The sequence below is a fragment of the Mirounga leonina genome, unplaced genomic scaffold (genome assembly GCF_011800145.1).
Source record: "Mirounga leonina isolate KUSES-001 unplaced genomic scaffold, KU_Mleo_1.0 Mir_114, whole genome shotgun sequence".
Classification (NCBI taxonomy): domain Eukaryota; kingdom Metazoa; phylum Chordata; class Mammalia; order Carnivora; family Phocidae; genus Mirounga; species Mirounga leonina.
Window position 1 is genome coordinate 45336691 of NW_023270265.1, and position 21501 is coordinate 45358191.

The 21501-nt window shown below is 42.6% G+C and overlaps 1 protein-coding gene across 2 annotated transcripts in view; it reads left to right on the top strand.

Annotated features, from left to right (window-relative positions):
- The window catches only part of ACADSB (acyl-CoA dehydrogenase short/branched chain), a 31981-nt gene that overhangs the window by 4261 nt on the left and 6219 nt on the right, over positions 1–21501 (top strand). The window contains exons 1-7 of one of the 2 annotated variants that reach the window (XM_035030655.1): positions 12909–13143; positions 13245–13404; positions 13606–13706; positions 16284–16490; positions 17026–17196; positions 17889–18014; positions 19479–19571. In XM_035030655.1, the coding sequence (XP_034886546.1) occupies positions 13368–13404; positions 13606–13706; positions 16284–16490; positions 17026–17196; positions 17889–18014; positions 19479–19571 (735 nt within the window). In that variant the 5' untranslated portion in view covers positions 12909–13143; positions 13245–13367. Of the gene's footprint in view, positions 1–12908; positions 13144–13244; positions 13405–13605; positions 13707–16283; positions 16491–17025; positions 17197–17888; positions 18015–19478; positions 19572–21501 lie in introns of those variants that run through there. The other variant, XM_035030646.1, reaches the window with a different exon arrangement.

The following is a 21501-nucleotide window of genomic DNA, read 5'->3' on the forward strand; positions in this document are numbered from 1 at the left end:
GAATTAATGTGGGGTATCCCTTAGAGGAGGATTTGTGACAAGTGGGCTTTATTCAGAATTGGAGCAAAAGAAGGAAAAGGATATTTAAGTCCAGTCTTAAGAGCAAAAGTACCAGCAGATAGAGTAAAGGAAAGAACCCATAGGGAGCAGAGGCAGGATGTTTTGAAAATTGCAGAGGAACCCATGCCAGCTTTTGGAGATGCTGGAATGCAAACTGAGGCAGGGTAGGAACTGCTTTAGGTTCCTATGCTCCCTTAATTCCTTTCAGTATCCACCAGCCCCTGTAGGCATTTAAGTATGCGACACCTGGACTGGAACTTCAGGTCTCTTGACCGCTGTGTTAACTGCTCTTTCTGCTACTAAACGGGTTTACCTGAAAAGGAAGCAGTTCCCATACCTGGTAAGATGCTGGACCCAAGTTAATTGCTCAATTAAAATTTATTTTAAAGGGTGCCTGGGTGGCTTAGTTGGTTGAGTATCTGACTCTTGATTTCAGCTCAGGTCTTGATCTCAGGGTTGCAGGTTCTGGTCCCCCATGGAGCCTACTTTAAAGAAGAATTGTTTTAAGTTCATTAATAACCCCAACTTGTAAGATTTCTTTGGAAATAGGGGTAGTTTTGGAAAGAGAGCTTGCTGACATGGCCAGGGCCACAGAAAGGCGAACGGGTCTCCTTTATGCTGATTCCCTGGCACTGGGCCCTGTCTTGGTTTAATTTGCCCTCTCCTGAGACCGTCTCTGTATATTTTTCTCCTAGAAAGTGGTGGCATTGTTCGGAACCAGTAGATACTGGAAGGAGGAGCCCCAGACTGGTGGAAGGGAAGGGCTGCCCTTTTTTTTTTTTTAATTTTATTTTATTATGTTATGTTAATCACCATACATTACATCATTAGTTTTTGATGTAGTGTTCCATGATTCATTGTTCTTTTTAGTAGTTCCAGAGAACCCCTAGCCCAGAATCTCCTGGTTATGGTGAAAGCAAGCAGAGGTCAGAGAGCTTCTGGTGGAGAAGTTTTGGCTCAAGGATAGGAAAGCAGAGAAAGGATCAACTTAAAATTTGAAGTGGTATATGCAGTACTTAAATCAGATCTTAAAATGGGTATCCTGGATTTAGTCAGAATTCAGTAAAAGATCTGTCTAGAAGATGGGAATCCTCCATTAGACAGTGGGAAAGAAGAACCTAGAAGTCATGATCGATACAGCAGCATTAAGAAGCAAATCCTCTTACCTCTGCTGCCCCCTCATCCTCTCGCTTTGCTGTAAGGGAAACTAGCTGTCTTTGCAGGGCTCTGCCTTCTCCTACCACAGAGCCTAAGTCAGTAGAAGAAAAATTGATTACATAATAGGGCCCTAGCTGTGTCAGTTACAAGTTCTGTGTTAAATATTGTCCCATAAACCTGCAGGACTATTTTTATACTATATTGATCCTTATATCCCAAGGAGCATAAAAACATTACAAAAGTCACTGTTTTCATTTTGATTAGGTTATTTAGGCTAAAGCAGTAACAAGCAATGAGCATAATTAAGCACATTGGCATTTAACCTTGCCTTGTATTTATTTATTTTTTTAAAGATTTTATTTATTTATTGGTCAGAGAGCGAGTGAGCGCACACAAGCGGGGGGGGGGGGGGCGGGGGGCGGCAGGCAGAGGGAGAAGCAGGCTCCAGGGTGAGACTCGATCCCAGAACCCTGGGATCATGACCTGAGCCAAAGGCAGACACTTAATGGGCTGAGCCACCCAGGGGTCCCACCTTGTATTTATCATGTAAAATCTTGGCAGGGAGGACCTTCCCCTCTTCACTACTACTTCCTGCTGGAATAAGTCTTAAATTTACATGTTTTAGAAACAGTTGCAAATTATAAGATACCCTGTTTAACTTTTTATTCATTCTTCTAAATTGTTGACATAATTCTCATAAGCCATATGAATTTCTGTAGTGGTATAAAGCTCTAACATTTGGTTTCTCTAATTTTAAAGCAGTCTGTTTAATTTGGGGGGGTGGAGGGCGATAGAATTTTTTAAAACTTTATTTTCGGTAGGTAATTGTAGATTCTCATGTAGTTGTCAGAAGTAACACAAAGAGAATCCTGCGTACTCTTCATCCAGTCTACACTAGTGGTGTCATCTTAAAATAATTCCAGGACAATATCACAACCAAGATACTGACATCGAGACCATCGGAAATCTCCAGTTTCACCTGTAAATGTATATATTTAGTCCTGTGCAGTTTCATTGCATGTATCTTTATGTATCTACCTCCACAGTCAAGCTACAGGACATTTCCGGCCTCACAGAGATCCTTTGTGTTCCCCTTGTTTAACTGCATGACATCCCTAAGGCCTGGTGACCTAGTGCTTCGGTTCTCCATCTGTATAATTTTATCATCTCAAGAATGTCGGATAAATGAAATCATAGCTCTGTAACCTTTGGGACTGGCTATTTACATTGAGCATAATTCTCCTGAGATGCGAACAAGTTGTTGCCCGAATCAACAGTTTGTTCCTTTTATTGCTGAGCAATATTCCCTTCTAGGGGAGGAAAATCTTCTCCTCTTCCCTCTCGGGTCCAGGAGCTGGAGTCCGGAAATTAAACTGACAAAAAACATTCACTCGAAGAAAAGGCTTATCTCACCTGCGTGAGGGAGCCAACAGAAGAAGTAGCTGGCTCTCTCAAAGGTGAGGGTTAAAGGTTTCCATACCTTAGTAGGGACAAGGGAAGGGGCAGAAACGGATTCTAAGGGAAAAACAGGGAGGGTGCTTTTAGGAACGGCATGGGTTTTTAGGAGAACAGGCAGGAGATAAGAAAGTTGGTGATAATATTTGTCTATACAGGTATTGGTACTCTTTGCACAAAACTCCCCTACGAAGGGATTTCCGGCAGCCTCCTTTCCCCAAACTTACCGCTTTTAGACAGATAAAGGAAGCTCTGAGAAGGCTTTTTTGGGCATTTGTTGAATCTCAAATGTTTTCAGATTTAAAACAACCTGTCAACCCTGGGGTTCCAAGCAGATCCCCCCACCATGAGCGATACACCGTGGGTGTGTCACCATTCTCCCTTGGAGAGACAATCGGGTTGTTTCCAGTGTTCGGCTCTTACGAATGTAAGTTCAAGCCCCACACTGGGCATAGAGCTTACTTAAAAAAAAAAAAAAGGACTTAGAAAAAAATGAAATGTGCTCTGCACATTTGTGCGCAGGCTTTTCTTTGAACTTAAAGTGCTCATTTCTCTGAGTAAAATGGTCAAGAGCACAGCTGCTGGGTCATGTGGGAAGTGCACGGTTGTACAGAAACTGCTGACCAGGTTTGCAGGTGGTCCTGTCGACTCCTGTGCTCGGCGGCGGCGGCGTGTGAGAGCTACTTTCGCCTCATTCTTGCCATCTGTTGGCATTGTCACTATGATTTTTTTTATTTTAACCAATCCGATCATATCTCACTGCGTTGATTTGCTTTTAAAATATTTTTTAGTTTCCAGCAGGATCGGAGGGAGAGGGATTCTGGTTTGTTGACGGTTAAAAGATCCTTCTTTTGTGGATTATACATATTTAATTGTATCATAAAATAATACCATTTTACCTTTCCTGGGTCTGTAAAGTTGAATCAGTGCTGTGAAAGAGAAAACCGGAGGCGGAAAATGGTGTTGTTTAGGTTAAGGGCCCCAAGGCAGGGGACCGAGACTTAACACCTAACTTAACTGCAGTTTCAACCCCCCAGGAAGGTAACCTTTAACGGGTCAACTTGGAATTTCCTGGTCCAGCTAGGAATTTCCAGGTCCAACTAGAAAATGCAGAGAGACCCCGTCAGCTCCCCTTAGGAGGGAGGGCAGCCTTGCCTAAACGGTGCATTCCTTGATAACAAATTACTTTCTTTTTTTAAATGCCTTCTCTGCCTTTGAAAACCTTTCTTTTATTTAGCTCAGTGGAGCTCCCCTCCGCTTACCAGATGGGATGCTGCCCAGTTCACAAATCATTGAATAAAGCCAGTTAGATCTTCAAATTTACTTGGTTAAATTTTGTTTTTTTAACAGTGCAGAAGGACATGAAAAATACCATCAAGATCCCTCTACCAAGGGTGAGCACTCTATCTAGCTGTAGAATCATTATATGATTTTTATGAGCTTGTAAGTCAAAAAGGACTTAGGGGGCGCCTGGCTGGCTCAGTCACTAGAGTATGCCACTCTTGATCTCAGGATCATGAGTTCAAGCCCCACACTGGGCATAGAGCTTACTTAAAAAAAAAAAAAAAGGACTTAGAAAAAAATGAAATCTGTTCATGCAACTGATGTCATTAGCCAGTATTAAAATGCACATTAAATTTAGAAAACTAAATATATAAAACACTAAAAATAAGCATGGGCAGATCCCTTTATTATCTTAGAGTAAGGAATGTCATTCTCATTAAAAGCTGGATGATGTCATCACCCAAAAAAAGAGTAATAATTTTGACAACATAAAAACCATAGACTTCTGCGTGACAGCACAAAACAAGCATAAGCAAAGTCAAAAGAAAAATGGCAAACCGGTTTTAAAAAATTGCAACCCATGCCACCAAAGGGAGGATTTCCTTAACTTACGTAGTGCTCCTGGAAATCAGGGAAGAAAAAACAACTGAATAGGAAAATGGGCAAAGGACATGAATAAACAATAAACAGAAAAAGAACTACAGATGGTTCTTAAACGTGTGAAAAGACACAGAAACTCATAGGAGAAATACAAGTCTGAGAATACTTTGCAATACAGTTCTGTCCTGTCAGGTGGATGCAGAAGTCCAAAAGTTGGCCAGCATGCTGTGCTGGCTAGGCCCTAGGAAAGTGGGCACCCTTTTACGCACTTACCAGTGGGGGTGGGGGTGGTCTCAGTGCTGCCAAGGACGATTTGGGAAGACTTACCCAAATTTTGCATTCAGTTTTTGCTCTCTGAAATAGAATTCCCACTTCAGTTTGTGCCACGGAGTGCACAGGTGTGAAATAATATAGGTCAGAGGTCACTCATTGTAGCATCATGTTGCCCATCTTTGCAGTTCCCATGTCCGTGTGGATTCCCTGTGCCTGCACCATTAAATTGGGTTTTCTCCTATTAATCTGTCTCTTTTCAACTTGATTCTCAGTCCAGCTGAGAATCAGCTGGACCCTGAAGAGTAGAAAAAATTCTCCCTCACCAACACTTGCTAGATTCACACTCACCAGGATTCTTGCTGGAGGCAGACCAAAGTGATCAGATACCAAGGGTGGGGGTTTTCATTAACCTGGCTCAGCAGGATTCTTGTTAAAGCAGGACTAAGCGGACGCGGACCAAGGGCACTGCCCAAGGACAGTGCCCAAGGTCAGGGCCTAGTGAGAGAGACTCAGAGGAGCTGACTCACATTTGGTTTAGGCAGAGAGTCTTTGTCAAACGTCCTCAACACTTGAAGGTCAGGTTGGTGGGAGCGAAGCTAGACCAGGAGACAGAAAGACTGGCAGGAGAGAACAGGAAGAAATCGAGAAGAGAGCATTTAGAAGGACGAGGATATGCCCAACTGAGCTGAAATCTGCGGAGAGCAAGCAAGTTGGAGCCGGAAAAGCAGATGTTGGTGGAGACCCTGTGGGGAGGGGTGCTGGTGAGTGGTGGGGGCACTCAGGAAGCAATGAGGGCAAGGAAGGCACGGCTTCCACAGTGCCTGGCTGTGCCCGGGAGAGGAGAGAGGGTTGGGAGGGTGGTTCCCAAGGTGGATGATTCGAGGATGATTCACATGCTAGGAATTTGAGCAGGGAAAAATGGAAGAATGTGAGCAGACAAAAGGGATGGCTGAGGATTCTGAAGGAGGGAGGGGTGGGACCCGAGAGAGGTAGAGGGAGGGCCTTTTTTTTTTTTTTTTTTTTTTTTTTAAGATTTTACTTATTTGAGAGAGAGCAGGAGCAGAGGGGAGAGGGAGAAGCCGGCTCCCCGCTGAGCAGGGAGCCTGATGCAGGGCTCAATCCCAGGACCCCGGGATCATGACCTGAGCTGAAGGCAGATGCTTAATGGACTGAGCCACCTAGGCGCCCCAGAATATTTGGTCTCTTGTTTGCAGTTCCTGAAATCCTCTGAGAGCCTTGAAGGTGAAGTGGGTGCCTTGTTGTTCATACCAGACCCCCTTCCAGTGCACTTGAGTTTATGTTAATGAGGTGACTTCTGGACTGCAACCAAGGGTGGGGACTGGGTGCTGGGAGCCAACCTCATGATCAGAGGGTTGGACCTTTCAGTTTGACTCCCCAGCCTCCTGGGAGGGAAGAGGGACTGACTGAAGGTGAATTAGTTGCCACCGGCCAATGATATAATCAATCTGGCCTACATAATGAGGCCTCCATAAAAACCCACTAGGACAAGGCTCCCAGAGCTTCTCGGTTGGTGAGCACAGGGAGGTGCTGGGAGAGGGGTGCCTGAGTAGAGAGCATGGAAGCTCCACCCCCTTTCCCCCAGCCTTGCCCTGTGCATCTCTTCCTGTAGCTGTTCCTGAGTTCTATTCTCTGATAATAAACCAGTAATCTAGTAAGTAGAATGTTCCTTTCAGTTCTGTGAGCTGCTCTAGTAGACTAAACAAGACTACCCCCAAGGAGCAGGTACTAGGAACTTGCAGTCTATAGCCCGTGGGTCTGAAGGATGGGGGACGGCCTGGGCTTGCCACTGTTATGTGAAGTGGGCCAGGGGCCGTCTTGTGGGACTGAGCCCCTTGACTTGTGGGACCTGATGCCATCTTTAGGTAGGTAGAGCCAGAATTGAGTTGAATGGTAGGACACCCGGTGGGTGTGGGAGAATTGCTTGTTGGTGTGGGGGGAAAACCCCACACGTTAGAATTAGTCTCAGAATCATTACAGGAGAATCACATCACCACACAAAGGGGGTGGGGAAGGAGGAAGGTGCGGAAACAATGTTTTGATTGGGTACCCTAAGGCCAAAGCTGAAAAGAACTGTATGCAAGCACTGCACTCATAACGGGTAAGTCTGTTTCTCGCAGCGCTATGGGTTAGCAGTTCTGAAACTATTGTAAATGTGCACTAGGTTTGTACCAGCGAACCACCCTCGATCATGAGAGCCGTTTCTCACCTTCAGAAGGTTACCAGTAAGGGGGTGCCTGAGTGGCCCAGTCGGTTAAGCGTCTGTCCCGCATCTCCCTCTCCCTCTGTTGCTCCCTGCTTGTGCTCTCTCTCTCTCTCAAATAAATAAATAAAATCTTTAAAGAAAAAATGTTAAGTTACAAGTAAGAGGGGTGCCTGGGTGGCTCAGTTGGTTAAGCGACTGCCTTCGGCTCAGGTCATGATCCTGGAGTCCCGGGATCGAGTCCCGCATCGGGCTCCCTGCTCAGCAAGGAGCTTGCTTCTCCCTCTGACCCTCCCCCCTCTCATGTGCTCTCTCTCTCTCATTCTCGCTCTCTCAAATGATAAATAAATAAAATCTTTAAAAAAAAAAAAAAGAAGTTACAAGTAAGAAAAGAAGACCAGATACCTTGAACGCTGGGGTGCCGGGATGGAATCAAAGGGAAAAAAACACACCTTCGTGCACACATGCAGAAAAGAGACCCAGGGGGACACATTTGGTGGGAACCGCTGAATATAGGCATTTAAGGTGGAGCCCTTCGTGTTCTATCAAAACATTTCCTTTGGAAAAGTCTAAGAGGGATTTTGCAGGTTAGCAAACTTCTCTCCTGTGTCCTCCTTTTTACCTTTCGGGCATTGTAAAAGCCTGTAGACTTAAAGCACTCAAAGAATGTTTGGAACGATATTTCATTATGCTGAGACATAATGGAGAAGGGTTATGACTCCTAACAGCTAACCTTAATGAGTTTAGGAGAAAATCTACCAGAACATCCGGCAGTCAGGGGTTCTTCACCTTTTTTTGTGCCATAAATGAAAGGTATACAGCAATATAGTGAAATTTAATAGCCCCTTTCTCAAAATGTTTTATTTTTATTTATTTATTTTTTAAAGATTCTATTTATTTATTTGACAGAGAGAGAGACAACGAGAGAGAGAACACAAGCAGGGGGAGTGGGAGAGGGAGAAGCAGGTTTCCCGCTGAGCGGGGAGCCCGATGCAGGGCTCGATCCCAGGACCGTGGGATCATGACCTGAGCCGAAGGCAGTCGCTTAACCAACTGAGCCACCCAGGCGCCCGATCGTCAGTACTTCTAAAGGCAGCAGAACTCTGGTCCGTTGAGTAGGAAACAGATCATCCTCAAGCTCCAAGAAGTATTTGGCAAGGCATAAATAACTATTATTCCACTCAAGTCTCGATTGCTGCTCTATACAAAAAAATGTGATGATGTGGTGCAATGGGTTATAACTGTGGAAAATCATTTTGATGGAGTGGATACCAATGCTGCAGAGGCTGAGGTCAACACTGAAGGGCAGGGGACAGTTGAAAATCATCATCAGAAACCTTGGACTGTGCGTTTAATGGCGAGGCAGGGAAATGTTTCCTTTATTAAAGACTGTCCTATTAAAGGAACATTTTTTTTCTGCCCAAAAGGATAGGTAATAACATTCAGTGCTTTGGTTAAAAAGGGATTCCATCCTTTCAGGGTGTAGCCGCTGTGTTTTATGACGGCATCTTCAGTAAGCTCACCCTACCTTTGTATGGCGCTACCCACTTTGTAAAGCACATTTGCCTCTGTGGTCTTGTGAATCTAAAATAATTGTTATGTGTCAGACGCCTGGGCGGCTCAGTGGATTAAAGGTTCCGACTCTAGGTTTCGGCTCAGGTCGTGATCTCAGGGTTGTGAGATCGAGCCCCACATTGGGCTCAGCACGGAGTCTACTTGGGATTCTCTCTGCCTCTCTCCCTCTCTCTCTCTCTCTCTCTAAATGAATAAATAAAATCTTTAAAAGAAATTAAAAAAATTGTTATGTGTTGAACAGTCATACACTTTGTCAGTAGCAATTTTTAGACTAAGTGGGTCATAGTTGTGTCAAACAGGAACAAATGGGTATTATTGTACTACCTGCTGGCTTCTTAAGTTTCTCAGTGGTGGGCTTTCTGTTAAACTCCGGTACAGAGGTGACACATTGACTCAGAGACACAAAGAGCTCTGTAGGGGGGTCTAGTGAAGTAAATAATCTCCCCTAGAAAGAAGAATCGAGGGCAATGTGTTGGAGTTGTAAAATATAACGGGCTAGTTTCCTGATCATTTCATGGAGATTAGTTGACTCATTCTCTCATGAATTCCAAAGTCTGTTGAGTCCCACCAACCACGGAGCAGAACACACCCCACGGGTATCTCTCTTCCTTCTCCCATAATCCCATCCCTTCTCCCAGCCCATCTGTCCTTGGGGCCTGCTGCTACTCATCACACTCTGTCCTTCTGCTCCCCTCCTGAAGCCCCTACGTACCTCCATTTCTTACCTCCGTCCTCCTTACCCTTGATTCTTCCATTTGTTTCATTGGGGAGAAGACATCACTACCTCATGTGTGTGCCCCCCCCCCTTCTTTCTAGTCCAAAGTGTTCCTTTCCCAACTAGGTCTTTTAACAAGGAAAAAAATGTTCCATGTAACTTTGTCCTAAACTGTCTCCTACTTCTGCAAACAAAACAAAATTAACTAAAGATTGAGAGAGACACATTTTCTTTTTCTAACCGGCCAATGTTTGTTTTCCCTCCTGAATCTAGAGAAAAGTACATCGACTGCTGGGTACATTAACTACAAAGACTGACCCAAGTGTAGGAAAGATCAACAGTGGTTCAAACTCAGTGACTTGTTGTTGTTTTTTTTCTTTTTATCAGTAAACTTTTCCATGTATAAGGAAAACTACTGAGAAAAAATATATTGCAATATATTCCATGTATAAGGAAAACTACTGAGAAAAAATATATTGCAATATATTACTACATTTGCTTTTTTTTTTTTAACACCATGTATGCTTTTTAATCCTGCAAAATTGGCTTTGCTTTTTGCCTGTTCCATGAGCCTTATAGTGTTCCCCTTGGTACTCTGCATTCTCAGGCAATTGTCAGACGCTCAGAACACTTGTTTCTAAGTCTTGTTGAATAAAAGGAAAACATTAATTCTTTTCTTTTTCTTTTTATAAAGATTTTATTTATTTGACAGAGAGAGACACAGCGAGAGAGGGAACACAAGCAGGGGGAGTGGGAGAGGGAGAAGCAGGCTTCGCGCCGAGCAGAGAGCCCGATGCGGGGCTGGATCCCAGGACCCTGAGACCATGACCCGAACCAAAGGCAGACGCTTAACCGACTGAGCCACCCAGGTGCCCCAACGTTAATTCTTTTCTTAACAGCTTTATTGTATAATTTACATACCATAAAATTCACTCTTTTAAAGTGTATAATGCAATGATTTTGAGGTAATTTACAGAGTTATAGAATATTTCCATCACCCCCAGCCTCAAGCAACCACTATAGTTTCTATCTCTGTGGATTTGCCTTTTCTGGAAATTCCATATAGATAGAATCCTATTAATATGTGATCTTTGTAGCTGGCTTGTTTCCCTTAGCATGTTTTTAGTGAACCTAAAAAGACTAATAACTTATTTGTTTTCCCTGTAATAAAGTTCTACAAAATAAAATTGGAAAGATATAGCAAGCATTTCAAATTGGATGGCTTCTTTTTTCAACAAAATTGGAGCAGATCCATTGTTTGAGCAGGAATTGGCACATTGAAGCATCGGGCACACTGCAGCAGGAAGACACGCTAATGGCAAGAAAAGCCAGCCTTGCAGTTTAACTCTATTACTGCTGCAGGGACTACCTCTATTAGGACCACCACCGCTGTGTTCTTCAGGGTCCGAGTAGAAATAGTCATTACTGTCTGTCGAGCTCTTACTGTATGGCAGATGCCATGCCAGACCCTTCATGAAGTGGATTATCTCGTTCATCCTCACAAAACTCAAGATGATTATCTACATATTTCAGAGAAGGAAACAGACCGAGAAGTTTTAACTGAGGTTGAAATCATTTGCCCAAGATCATGTGGCTGGTAAATACCAAATGCCGGGTTTGAAACTAGTTCTTTCAGCCCCCAAAGCCTGTTTTCTTTTCTTTTTTTTATTGTTATGTTAATCCCCATACATTACATCATTAGTTTTAGATGTAGTGTTCCATGATTCATTGTTTGTGCATAACACCCAGTGCTCCATGCAGAACATGCCCTCTTTAATACCCATCACCAGGCTAACCCATCCTCCCACCCCCCTCCCCTCTAGGACCCTCAGTTTGTTTTTCAGAGTCTATCGTCTCTCATGGTTCGTCTTGCCCTCCGATTTCCCCCCTTCATTCTTCCCCTCCTGCTATCTTCTTCTTTTTTTTTTCTTAACATATATTGCATTATTTGTTTCAGAGGCACAGATCTGTGATTCAAGAGTATTGCACAATTCACAGCGCTCACCATAGCACATACCCTCCCCAGTGTCTATCACCCAGCCACCCCATCCCTCCCACCCCACCCCCCACTCCAGCAACCCTCAGTTTGTTTCCTGAGATTCAGAATTCCTCATATCAGTGAGGTCATATGATACATGTCTTTCTCTGATTGACTTATTTCGCTCAGCATAACACCCTCCAGTTCCATCCACGTCATTGCAAATGGCAAGATCTCATTCCTTTTGATGGCTGCATAATATTCCATTGTATATATATACCACATCTTCTTTATCCATTCATCTGTCGATGGACATCTCGGCTCTTCCCACAGTTTGGCTATTGTGGACATTGCTGCTATAAACATCGGGGTACACGTACCCCTTTGGATCCCTACATTTGTATCTTTGGGGTAAATATACCCAGTAGTGCAATTGCTGGATCATATGGGAGCTCTATTTTCAACTTTTTGAGGAACCTCCATACTGTTTTCCAGAGTGGTTGCAACAGCTTGCATTCCCACCAACAGTGTAGGAGGGTTCCCCTTTCTCCGCATCCCCGCCAACATCTGTCGTTTCCTGACTTGTTAATTTTAGCCATTCTGACTGGTGTGAGGTGGTATCTCATTGAGGTTTTGATTTGGATTTCATTTGATTTGGATTTCATGATGCCGAGCGATGTTGAGCACTTTTTCATGTGTCTGTTGGCCATTTGGATGTCTTCTTTGGAAAAATGTCTGTTCATGTCTTCTGCCCATTTCTTGATTGGATTCTTTGTTCTTTGGGTGTTGAGTTTGATAAGTTCTTTATAGATTTTGGATACTAGCCCTTTATCTGATATGTCATTTGCAAATACCTTCTCCCATTCTGTCGGTTGTCTTTTGGTTTTGTTGACTGTTCCCTTTGCTGTGCAAAAGCTTTTTATCTTGATGAAGTCCCAATAGTTCATATTTGCCCTTGCTTCCCTTGCCTGTGGCGATGTTTCTAGGAAGAAGTTGCTGCGGCTGAGGTCGAAGAGGTTGCTGCCTGTGTTCTCCTCTAGGATTTTGATGGACTCCTGTCTCACATTGAGCTCTTTCAACCATTTGGAGTCTATTTTTGTGTGTGGTGTAAGGAAATGGTCCAGTTTCATTCTTCTGCATGTGGCTGTCCAATTTTCCCAACACCATTTGTTGAAGAGACTCTTTTTTCCATTCAGAGCCTGTTTTCTTAACTCTGTTGCTGCACCATCTCTGAAGCTGAAACACCAGAGAAGCTGAAACACTAGAACTGGCCTGGAAAACCAAGAGAGCCCTGGTGCCTGCAGCCCCCAGGGCAGGTCGACGGGGGGCTCTCCTCCCCGTTCAGTTGTCCCTGAGCCCTCACCTATTCCCGCCCCACTCTAGAATGCTCTTTGCAGTGGTCACCCAGTAGTGTTATTTATATTCAGGTTTCCCCTTCAAAGAAGTCCATGAAATGCAACATTTTGAGAATGAGTTCCAGGGCTCCTGGGTGGTGCAGTCGGTTGAGCCTCTGACTCTTAATTTCGGCTCAGGTCATGGTCTTAGGGTTGTGGGATTGAGCCCCAGGTGGGACTTAAAATTCTCTCACTCTGCCCCTGCCCCGCAAAATAAGTAAATCTTAAAAAAAAGAAAGAAAGAAAGAATTCCACCTAGAAAGTTCTATTTTCTTAAAGGTAAAAGCTAATCCTCTGGGAAATTTGTTGGTTAGAAGAGCTTATTGCTTGGATAAAGGATATAATGTTAAACTGGTTTGTGTTTTTGTTCACAAGACAGTGAATTTTAAAATGTTCCAGCTTCTGCTCCTCTTTTTTGGTGACCCAAGAGGTAAGAAGGGATTATAAAAGTTATTTCCAAAGAACCTGATGTTCAGATATGTCTCTACCTTGTGTGTGTGTGTTCCCTATTCAATGGGACTGTTCTGACAGCTAAGAAGAAACTTCCCAACTTGCCTGTCTTCTTGGAAAACTCCTCCCCGTGTCCTGAAATCTTCCCAGTCAGCAGCTCTCCTTGGTATAACAAACCCCGGGCTGTCCTGTGCCCCCCTCCAGATGTTTACAGATGAGGAGATGATGATAAAGAACATAGGTGAGTAGACGGCCCAGTGTCACCTCCGGATCCATCTGGTCACCAGTTGGATCCAGTGTGAGATCCCATGACGTGTTGGGGGGTATGTTCAGTTTGTGAATGGAATTTTTTTTTATAATTTAAAACTTTTTTTTTTTTTAAAGTAAAACCTGTCCTATTAAGAGAATAAAGACATTATCAGTATTTTTTTTCCCCCTACAGTTAACAGATTTGCCCAGGAACAGGTTGCTCCTCTGGTTTCAACAATGGATGAAAATTCAAAAATGGACACCTCGATAATACAAGGATTATTCCAACAAGGGGTATGTACTTTATAATTCTTCCCATTCCAAACTTTTGTATAAGTACTGTCCCTCTTTAAAATGTATGCATGTGTTTAAATTCAGGAACTGTAATGATAGCTTAATGAACTCTTCATTTCCTAGTCAAAATTATCTGTGTTCTCTTTTAAAGATTTTTATTTTTTTTATTTTTGAGAGAAAGAGATCATGAGTGGGGGGGAGGGGCAGAGGGAGAAGCAGGCTCCCCACTGAGCAGGAAGCCCGTGGCGGGGCTCGATCCCAGGACCCCGAGATCATGACCTGAGCAGAAGGCAGACGCTTCACAGACGGAGCCACTCAGGTGCCCCTCTGTGTTCTCTTTTAGGTTGAAATCCTAGTTAAATTCTTTTAAATTGATTTAGCATTTTAAGTTAGGAATACCGTGCTTTTTAAGAGAAGGGCTCGGAAGCAAGAAAGAATGATTTCTTTAGATCTGTGGTCCTCAACCAGAGGCTGTTTTGTCCCCCAAGAGACATTTGGCAGTCTCTGGAGACATTTTTGGTGGTCACAACTGGGGGTGATGCTGGCATCTGGTGGGATAGAGGTCAGGCATGCTGCTAAACATCCTACAGTGTCCAGGACCGCCCCCCAACAAAGAGTGATCCAGCTCAACAATACCAAGATTGAGATTTAGTTAGTAAAACTTCACAGTAGACCATGTATTCTACCCGAGTCCCTCTGCACACCTCAAACTTAGAAGCAGAGGCGGCCTCTGAATCCCGCACTAACCAGGGAAACCGGTTTCCAGCTCCCTAAGTCGCAGAGCCCTTTAACAGAAGCCCAGTACACAACATGGATAAAAGTAGAACTGCTCCAGCATGGAGGCTCCGAGGAGAACACTGTCAAATGTTATCAGCATGGGCACTCCAAGGAGAACATTTTCAAAATCACCACACTTATTCATCACCTCTCCCTCTCTGTGGCTGTGAAGGGACGTTTGTTTATCTTTTATTTTGAATACTAGGAAATATCCCAGAACTGGTGCTCCTCTTCAGAGCCATTGGCTAAAATCTTGTCTGTTACCCTGCTGGAGAAAAACCGCCTTTTCCACCGAACCTAAATAGTTTTTCCTTTTCCCACTTTAAAGAGACCCGCTTGTGGGTACCATACCTAGTAGTGATTTTTCCACCTTTTTTAAAGCAATGAAAGGCTTGGGAACATGGAATCTTATCTGTGGGTCAGGTGGCATCTGGGAGTCCCATTTTTCGGGCAGGCTTCATCTTCATTGTTGGCAGAGCCTCTGGGCTGTTCTGAGAAGTATTAGTGTTCTACCCCTGAACATCACTCTCCTGACGGGGTGGTTCTTGCGGGCGGGATGGTCTGAAGCCCACAAGCTGCCCTTGCTTAGGTATAACCTCAGCTGGAGCGTCTGCTTGGTTGCACCTCCCACACCAGCTCTTCTCAGCCACCTCTTATCCCTATTTATGGTCCCCTGCCGTAGCAATAGCTGACAAAAACGGTATTTCCAAGGAGGAAAAATCGGTGGCTTTTTGGGAGAAGCAGTGTTTCTGACTGCTGTCCAGGAGACCATAACCAGATAGTTACCACGCCCTGTGTTTCCTCATCGAACATCATTTCTGGATCTCACCTTCTCAGTCTTCCCACTAACTTCCCCTCAGCTGACCCATAACCGCCGGGACCCAGACTGCAGCACGCTGTGATTCCAGAAGTGTCTGGGCAGAATAGAAAGCAGCATTAGCCTTTTATCTGTTAACAGCTTTGGGGCTTGAATTACCCGTACACACATTCTCTTTCTGAAATGAGGACACTTAAAAATGGAGAACTGTGGAAGCACGCTCTAGACTTAGGAGTAGCTGCTGAACAGTGAGACCGTCATTGGAAAGCTTGGCCAGCATCTGGTCGTGTTTACCAGGCCCCCTCCGCCTTGTCTGTTGGGGTTCTAGGAAACACCACCAGATGTCTGCTAACCACCTAGAATGCCCCAGAAGGAGTGGTCCTTCAGTTATCATCTTGGCTGAATGAGTCAAGGCAAGGAGCCTGCCTAGAAGGGATTGTGCCCCACTGCCTTCCTCCGACTCCCTGCGGTAGGAGACACTTTCTCATTCTTCCATTCCATCATCCTTTGAAGCGTTTTGCTGGTTTTTGTGTTTTAGATTCCATAAACAAATGGCAGTTCTAGCTTTAACCGCTTCCTTTTCAAGTATGTATAGTTTCTATTGTTTTTGTTACTTACAAGATAGTACAATAGCCATACCAATTTAAAATAAAATATACGTACAGTTTTAAAATTAGGAATCTATATAGTTAACATTTAATTTTGAACTTGTTCTTGCAAGGAATTTTCCCATATGGAAATTAGCTTTCTTGGCACCTGGGTGGCTCAGATGGTTAAGTGTCTGCCTTTGGCTCAGGTCATGATCCCAGGGTCCTGGGATCGAGCCCCACATCGGGCTCCCTGCTCAGCGTGGAGACTGCTTTTCCCTCTCCCTCTGCTGCTCCCCCCTGCTTGTGCTCTCTCTCTCTGTCAAATAAATAAAATCTTTAAGAAAGCTAATTTCTCTTTTCTTTTTTTATCTGTTTCCTTGTTTTTCCTTTTAGTTGATGGGTATTGAAATTGAAACAAAGTATGGAGGAACAGGAGCTTCCTTTTTTACATCTATCCTAGTGATAGAGGAATTAGCCAAAGTTGATGCCTCTGTGGCTTTGGTATGTGACATCCAGAACACAGTAGTTAACAATCTAATTAGAAAATACGGAACAGAAGAACAAAAGGCTACCTATTTGACCAAGCTTGCGACAGAAAAAGTAAGTCAATAGGAGTTGTTGAAATGAATCCGATCTCTTCTAAACTTAGGACATCTCCAGCTGCGATGTTGACTACTATCCAAGACCACAACGTGGCACCATTCAGTAATCAAGCAATGCTCAGGAAATTAATGCTACTTGAAAAATACACTCTGCCTCTCATTTCTGCTTGGAAATTCAAGAGAATAATCATCAGACAAAAAAATCTTTTTTGGGGGGGGGGCCCCAGTTATATTTTCTTAATACTTTTGTTGGTGGTTTCATTTACAGTGAGATGTCTAGAAAACTGCAATTATTAGAACAAATTAATTAAATTTAACAATGAATCTGTGCGCTTAAGTCTTTAAATCTATCTTAGACAGGTGGTAGGGTATATTTTAGAAATGCTATAAAAATACCATTACGATTTTATAAGTACAGGCTTTTAAAAGTGGCTCAAGCTTTAAGCGACATGTGTTTATTTTACTGGAAGTATTTGTTACACAGAATACAAATACAGTTATTAACTTGGAAATTTTTTTGCTTGCACATGTAGGTAGGAAGTGTCTGCCTTTCAGAGGCTGGAGCAGGTAGTGATTTATTTGCCTTGAAGACCAGAGCTGATAAAAAGGGAAGCTATTATGTCATCAATGGGTCAAAGATGTGGATCAGCAACGCAGAATATGCAGGTATCTTCCTGGTGATGGCGAACGTAAACCCTGACCTTGTAAGTTTGAAAGCAGAATTTATTTTCCCCTTCCCACCTTTTCTCTTCATATCTCCTTCCTGCCTGCATTTTCAAAAGCTTTGTCTTCAAGTCCTCATTCTCCTCAGTACTGAAATGTTAGATAACTGACATCTTTTCAACCTTTTACTTACTAACCTCCCCGAATATATATGGTTGATGTGATTAGTATTACATGGAGGTCCATTTAGTAATTGCCACCTAAAATGTTATATCGGAAACTAATCTTTCATTTTGTAGGATTTCACATTTTCTATTTAAGAATGAATTTAAGTACCTACTTAGTACATTCATTTTTAAGAATATTTAGTTGGAAAATAGGTATATGGCAAAAAGGTAAATACATTTGATTGTCTTTTCTCTGACATAACATTTAATTGAATTACATTCAAAACTTTAAAGCATTTAACAAAATTAAATTTAAGACATGGAATGCTCATGATCACGTAATACTTTAGCGTATCTTAATAATTTTCATAGCCATAATGGTTAATTATAGACTTCTTCATTGTGAATCTAATGTTTTCCAAGTTTACTAATGCACCTGTTGCAGCTCTGAACCCATTAATAATAATGCCAAAGTTCAGTTTTAGTTTTCTGTTAACTTTCAGCTCTTGGAAACAGGGGATCCTATCAGTTCAAGTGTGGCATAGCATTTTATATCTTCTTTTTAGGGGTATAAAGGAATTACGTGCTTCCTAGTAGATCGTGACACTGAAGGCCTTCACATAGGGAAAGCGGAAAACAAAATGGGGATTAGAGCTTCTTCCACCTGCCCATTAACCTTTGAAAACGTCAAGGTAGGTATCTTAGAATTTCCAGCAAAAGACTGGCGTGAAATAAGCTTTGCACGGAACAACAGATGCACAAGTGTCACCATATTGAGCATGCACAGGAAAGTATTTTGTAAGACTTGGACGATGTTCTTAAGTGACATCTTGGCTAAATCTACTTTTCCCGAGAGTTTAAGTGAAGAGTGGAAACCTTTCTGCCCAGAAGCTGACCTCAGAGCCAATGCTGAGGGTTAATCCCATTTACACTTTTTAATTTACATGCTTAGGAACCATTTATACTTTATAAACTTGATACTGACTTCAGAGACGGACGTGCCGTGTATACCAAAGGCCACAAGGTGGGGATGTCGCCCAGTGAGCCTGAGAAAAGACCGGGCAGCGCCTCACAGTTTAGAGTGGAATCTGTTAAAAGTGAGGAAGAGAAAGAAGATGAAATCAGAGAGGGAGACAAACCATAAGAGACTCTTAACTCTAGGGAACAAACTGAGGGTTGCTGGAGGGGAGGTAGGGGCAGGGATGGGGCAACTGGGGGATGGGCATTAAGGAGGGCACATCATGTGATGAGCACTGGGTGTTATATGCAACCGATGAATCACTGAATTCTACCTCTGAAACTAATAATGCACTATGTTAATTAAATTGAATTTTTTAAAAAAGCGAGGAAGAGAAGATTGCCAGAATGCTTTTTAGAACTTGACACAGGTGGAACAGGCTTTGACAGGTTTTTTACACTCATATTATGGCTTGATCTTTTGGTTCATGAGTGAGCGTGTGGGCATCCGTGGGGTGACTTTGCAGATAGATGTTCGAGCCTCACTAATTCCCCCAGACTGGCTTCCTTCCTGCTTGCCCTTTCTTTCTCTGTTCTGCCCACTCCATCTTCTGAGGTTGTAAAGCTAAATGTATTGTTTTATTGTTCCTAGTCTAGATTTTTTAAAATTACAAATCAACATTTTAATCTGTTTCTTCTCTCCTTCCGCCCCTCCCTTGTGTGCTTATGCATGTGTGTGCACACAGCTCAGGTGATTTTCACAGGGATAATAGTCTCAGCAGAAGAAAGGTTTGACACCCTTGATTTAGCCAAGTACTTACATGTTTTATGTAATTCCCAATATGTTCAATCTCATACTACAGCGTACAGGCAAGAATTGGGGAAAATGGTTATTCATTTGTTATTGATGGATTGTAGGAGATTCCCTTTTTCTAGATCCATTCATTCGTTCAACACATGCCTGTGCTGGGCGCTAGTGGAAGCGATAACAAGCAGCACCGACGTGAGTCCTGTCCTCTCCCAGAGCTATGTGGGAAGCCACGGAGAGGGAGACAGACGAGGGGTAGCCTTGGAGTTCACTGAAGTCCTGGGCTGGAGTCCTATCACACAGACTGGGAATGTTGTGTATGTAAAGCTATATAATCAAAACGAATTATGTAAAATTAAATGTAGAAATAATTGCACATTTTTCCTTTCAGGTTCCAGAAGCCAATATCCTGGGACAAATTGGACACGGCTATAAGTATGCCATAGGGAGTCTTAATGAAGGCAGAATAGGAATTGCTGCACAGGTTAGTCACGTTTTAGCCATTTTGCTTGAATTTCCACAGTGTGGGTCAATTAAAACGCAGGAAGAAAAAAATGAAAAAAAAAAAGAAAAGAAAAAAGAAAAAATGCAGTACAACTGATGAGTATTGGAAGTTGACCACAAGATGGCGCCCTTCCCTTCCGTGAGGTGGAAGAATGGCTTCTGACTGATTTCTTTCAGATCCCACTTTGGTCAATTATGTAACGCCCTGAGAACCAAACAATGGCTTAGTGGTGACGCTTTTTCTGCTTTGAGAACGTTAAGTATTATCCAATACCTGGATCGATAACTTCTCAAATATATTGTAAATTAAATATGCCTTTTAAAAAAAAAATCGCCTTTTCAGTTTTGGAAGTTCATTCTAGAAGAAAAATTTTTTTAATTAAAAATACCAAATATTCTGTGTAGTAAGGGTCTGTAATCTGTAAAGAATTAGTGTTTTGCCTGGGAAAATCAGGCAATTTTGTGTGTGTGGTGCTCGAAATAAAATAGCCACAATTAAATGGATATATACGATGAGAACTATGCCATGTTTTTAGCCAAATTTGCCCTTTATAATGCACATTACATTTTTCTATGAAGCGAAATTGGTTGATTTCTTGATTAACAAAATGAGTAGCGTCTTTGGTTTTATTATAAATGTCATTTTGGGGATGCCTGGCTGGCTCAATCGGCAGAGCATGTGACTCTTGTTCTTGGAGTTATGAGTTCAAGCCCCACGTTGGGTGTAGAGATTACTTAAAAATAAACTCTTTTGTAAAAAATGTCATTTTGTAGACTATATTTGTTTATTTTTAATTAGTGAACATCCCAAATTCAAAAACTTGAAGCGTTTCGATTTTGAAGATGTTACACATATTAGCTATTGGAATAGTTAACTGTTGTAGTATTCCTCTAGATTTTTTTTTTTTTTTTTTTGCTGCTGTTAATTTGCTAACAAAACATTCTTAGATCAAAACTTAACCCGTGTTTCTCACAAAGCTACATCATGAGAGAAATGACTTATCTGTTCTTTTTACTGTTTTTCTGTGATTTATTTCATCAGATATGGCATTAAAAACTGTAGGACTGGATCTCCTTGTTCTCAGATGTATAAATAATACAGATACTCTGCCGGTAAAATACACAGCCTGGGCTTTCATCTAATTACTCCAAGTTATCTTATAACCTAATTAAAAGTTAAGGTCAGGTAGTTATTATTTCTTGGTTAACACTGTGGATGCCTTTTAGAGAAAGAGTTACATATAACAGCGAACTGAAGGCATCTATCCTCAAAACTGCAGCCGAAGACTATTTAGTTTTTCAGGATTGATAGTGAAAACATTTTACAGAGATGGAAAAGCCTATTGTGATTGACAACTGGTCATTTTAATTTTCACGTCAACGTAGGATATTATCAGCATGCTGTAAGAGTTTGGTGACATCATCTTATCTCAGCCAAAAGTGCAATGGGTTGCTGCCCCACTGAAGTTTGGGCTGGGTGTGTGGGGGGGTGTCCTTTAATAATTTTTAGCTCGATAGTCTGTTCTCCAGAAAATTTAAAATAAAAGGCTAAAGGAAAATGTGAATGAACACTAATGAAATATTGATGTTTGTGGGCATTTCCCCCAAAGCTTTCCCTATTGATTTTTTTTTTTTCTTTTTCTAAAACCCACATACTTTGACATAATGAGGGATAGTGACTTCATGGCCACCTAGTGTTGGAATGGAGAAACCGTTTCTGAGCTTGAATCAGTCAGTGGGTTGGTTAGTAACGAGACGGTTCAGCTGAGATTGCCACCATGGCCTGACTGGTCCCAGCACATAAATCTGTGTCTTTAACAGGTGCTCTCAGTGTAGCCCTGCAGGAAACCAGTCAGGTTTGAAAACGCTGCTCCCTCGGCCACTCACGCCCTCCACTCCCAACATTTGGA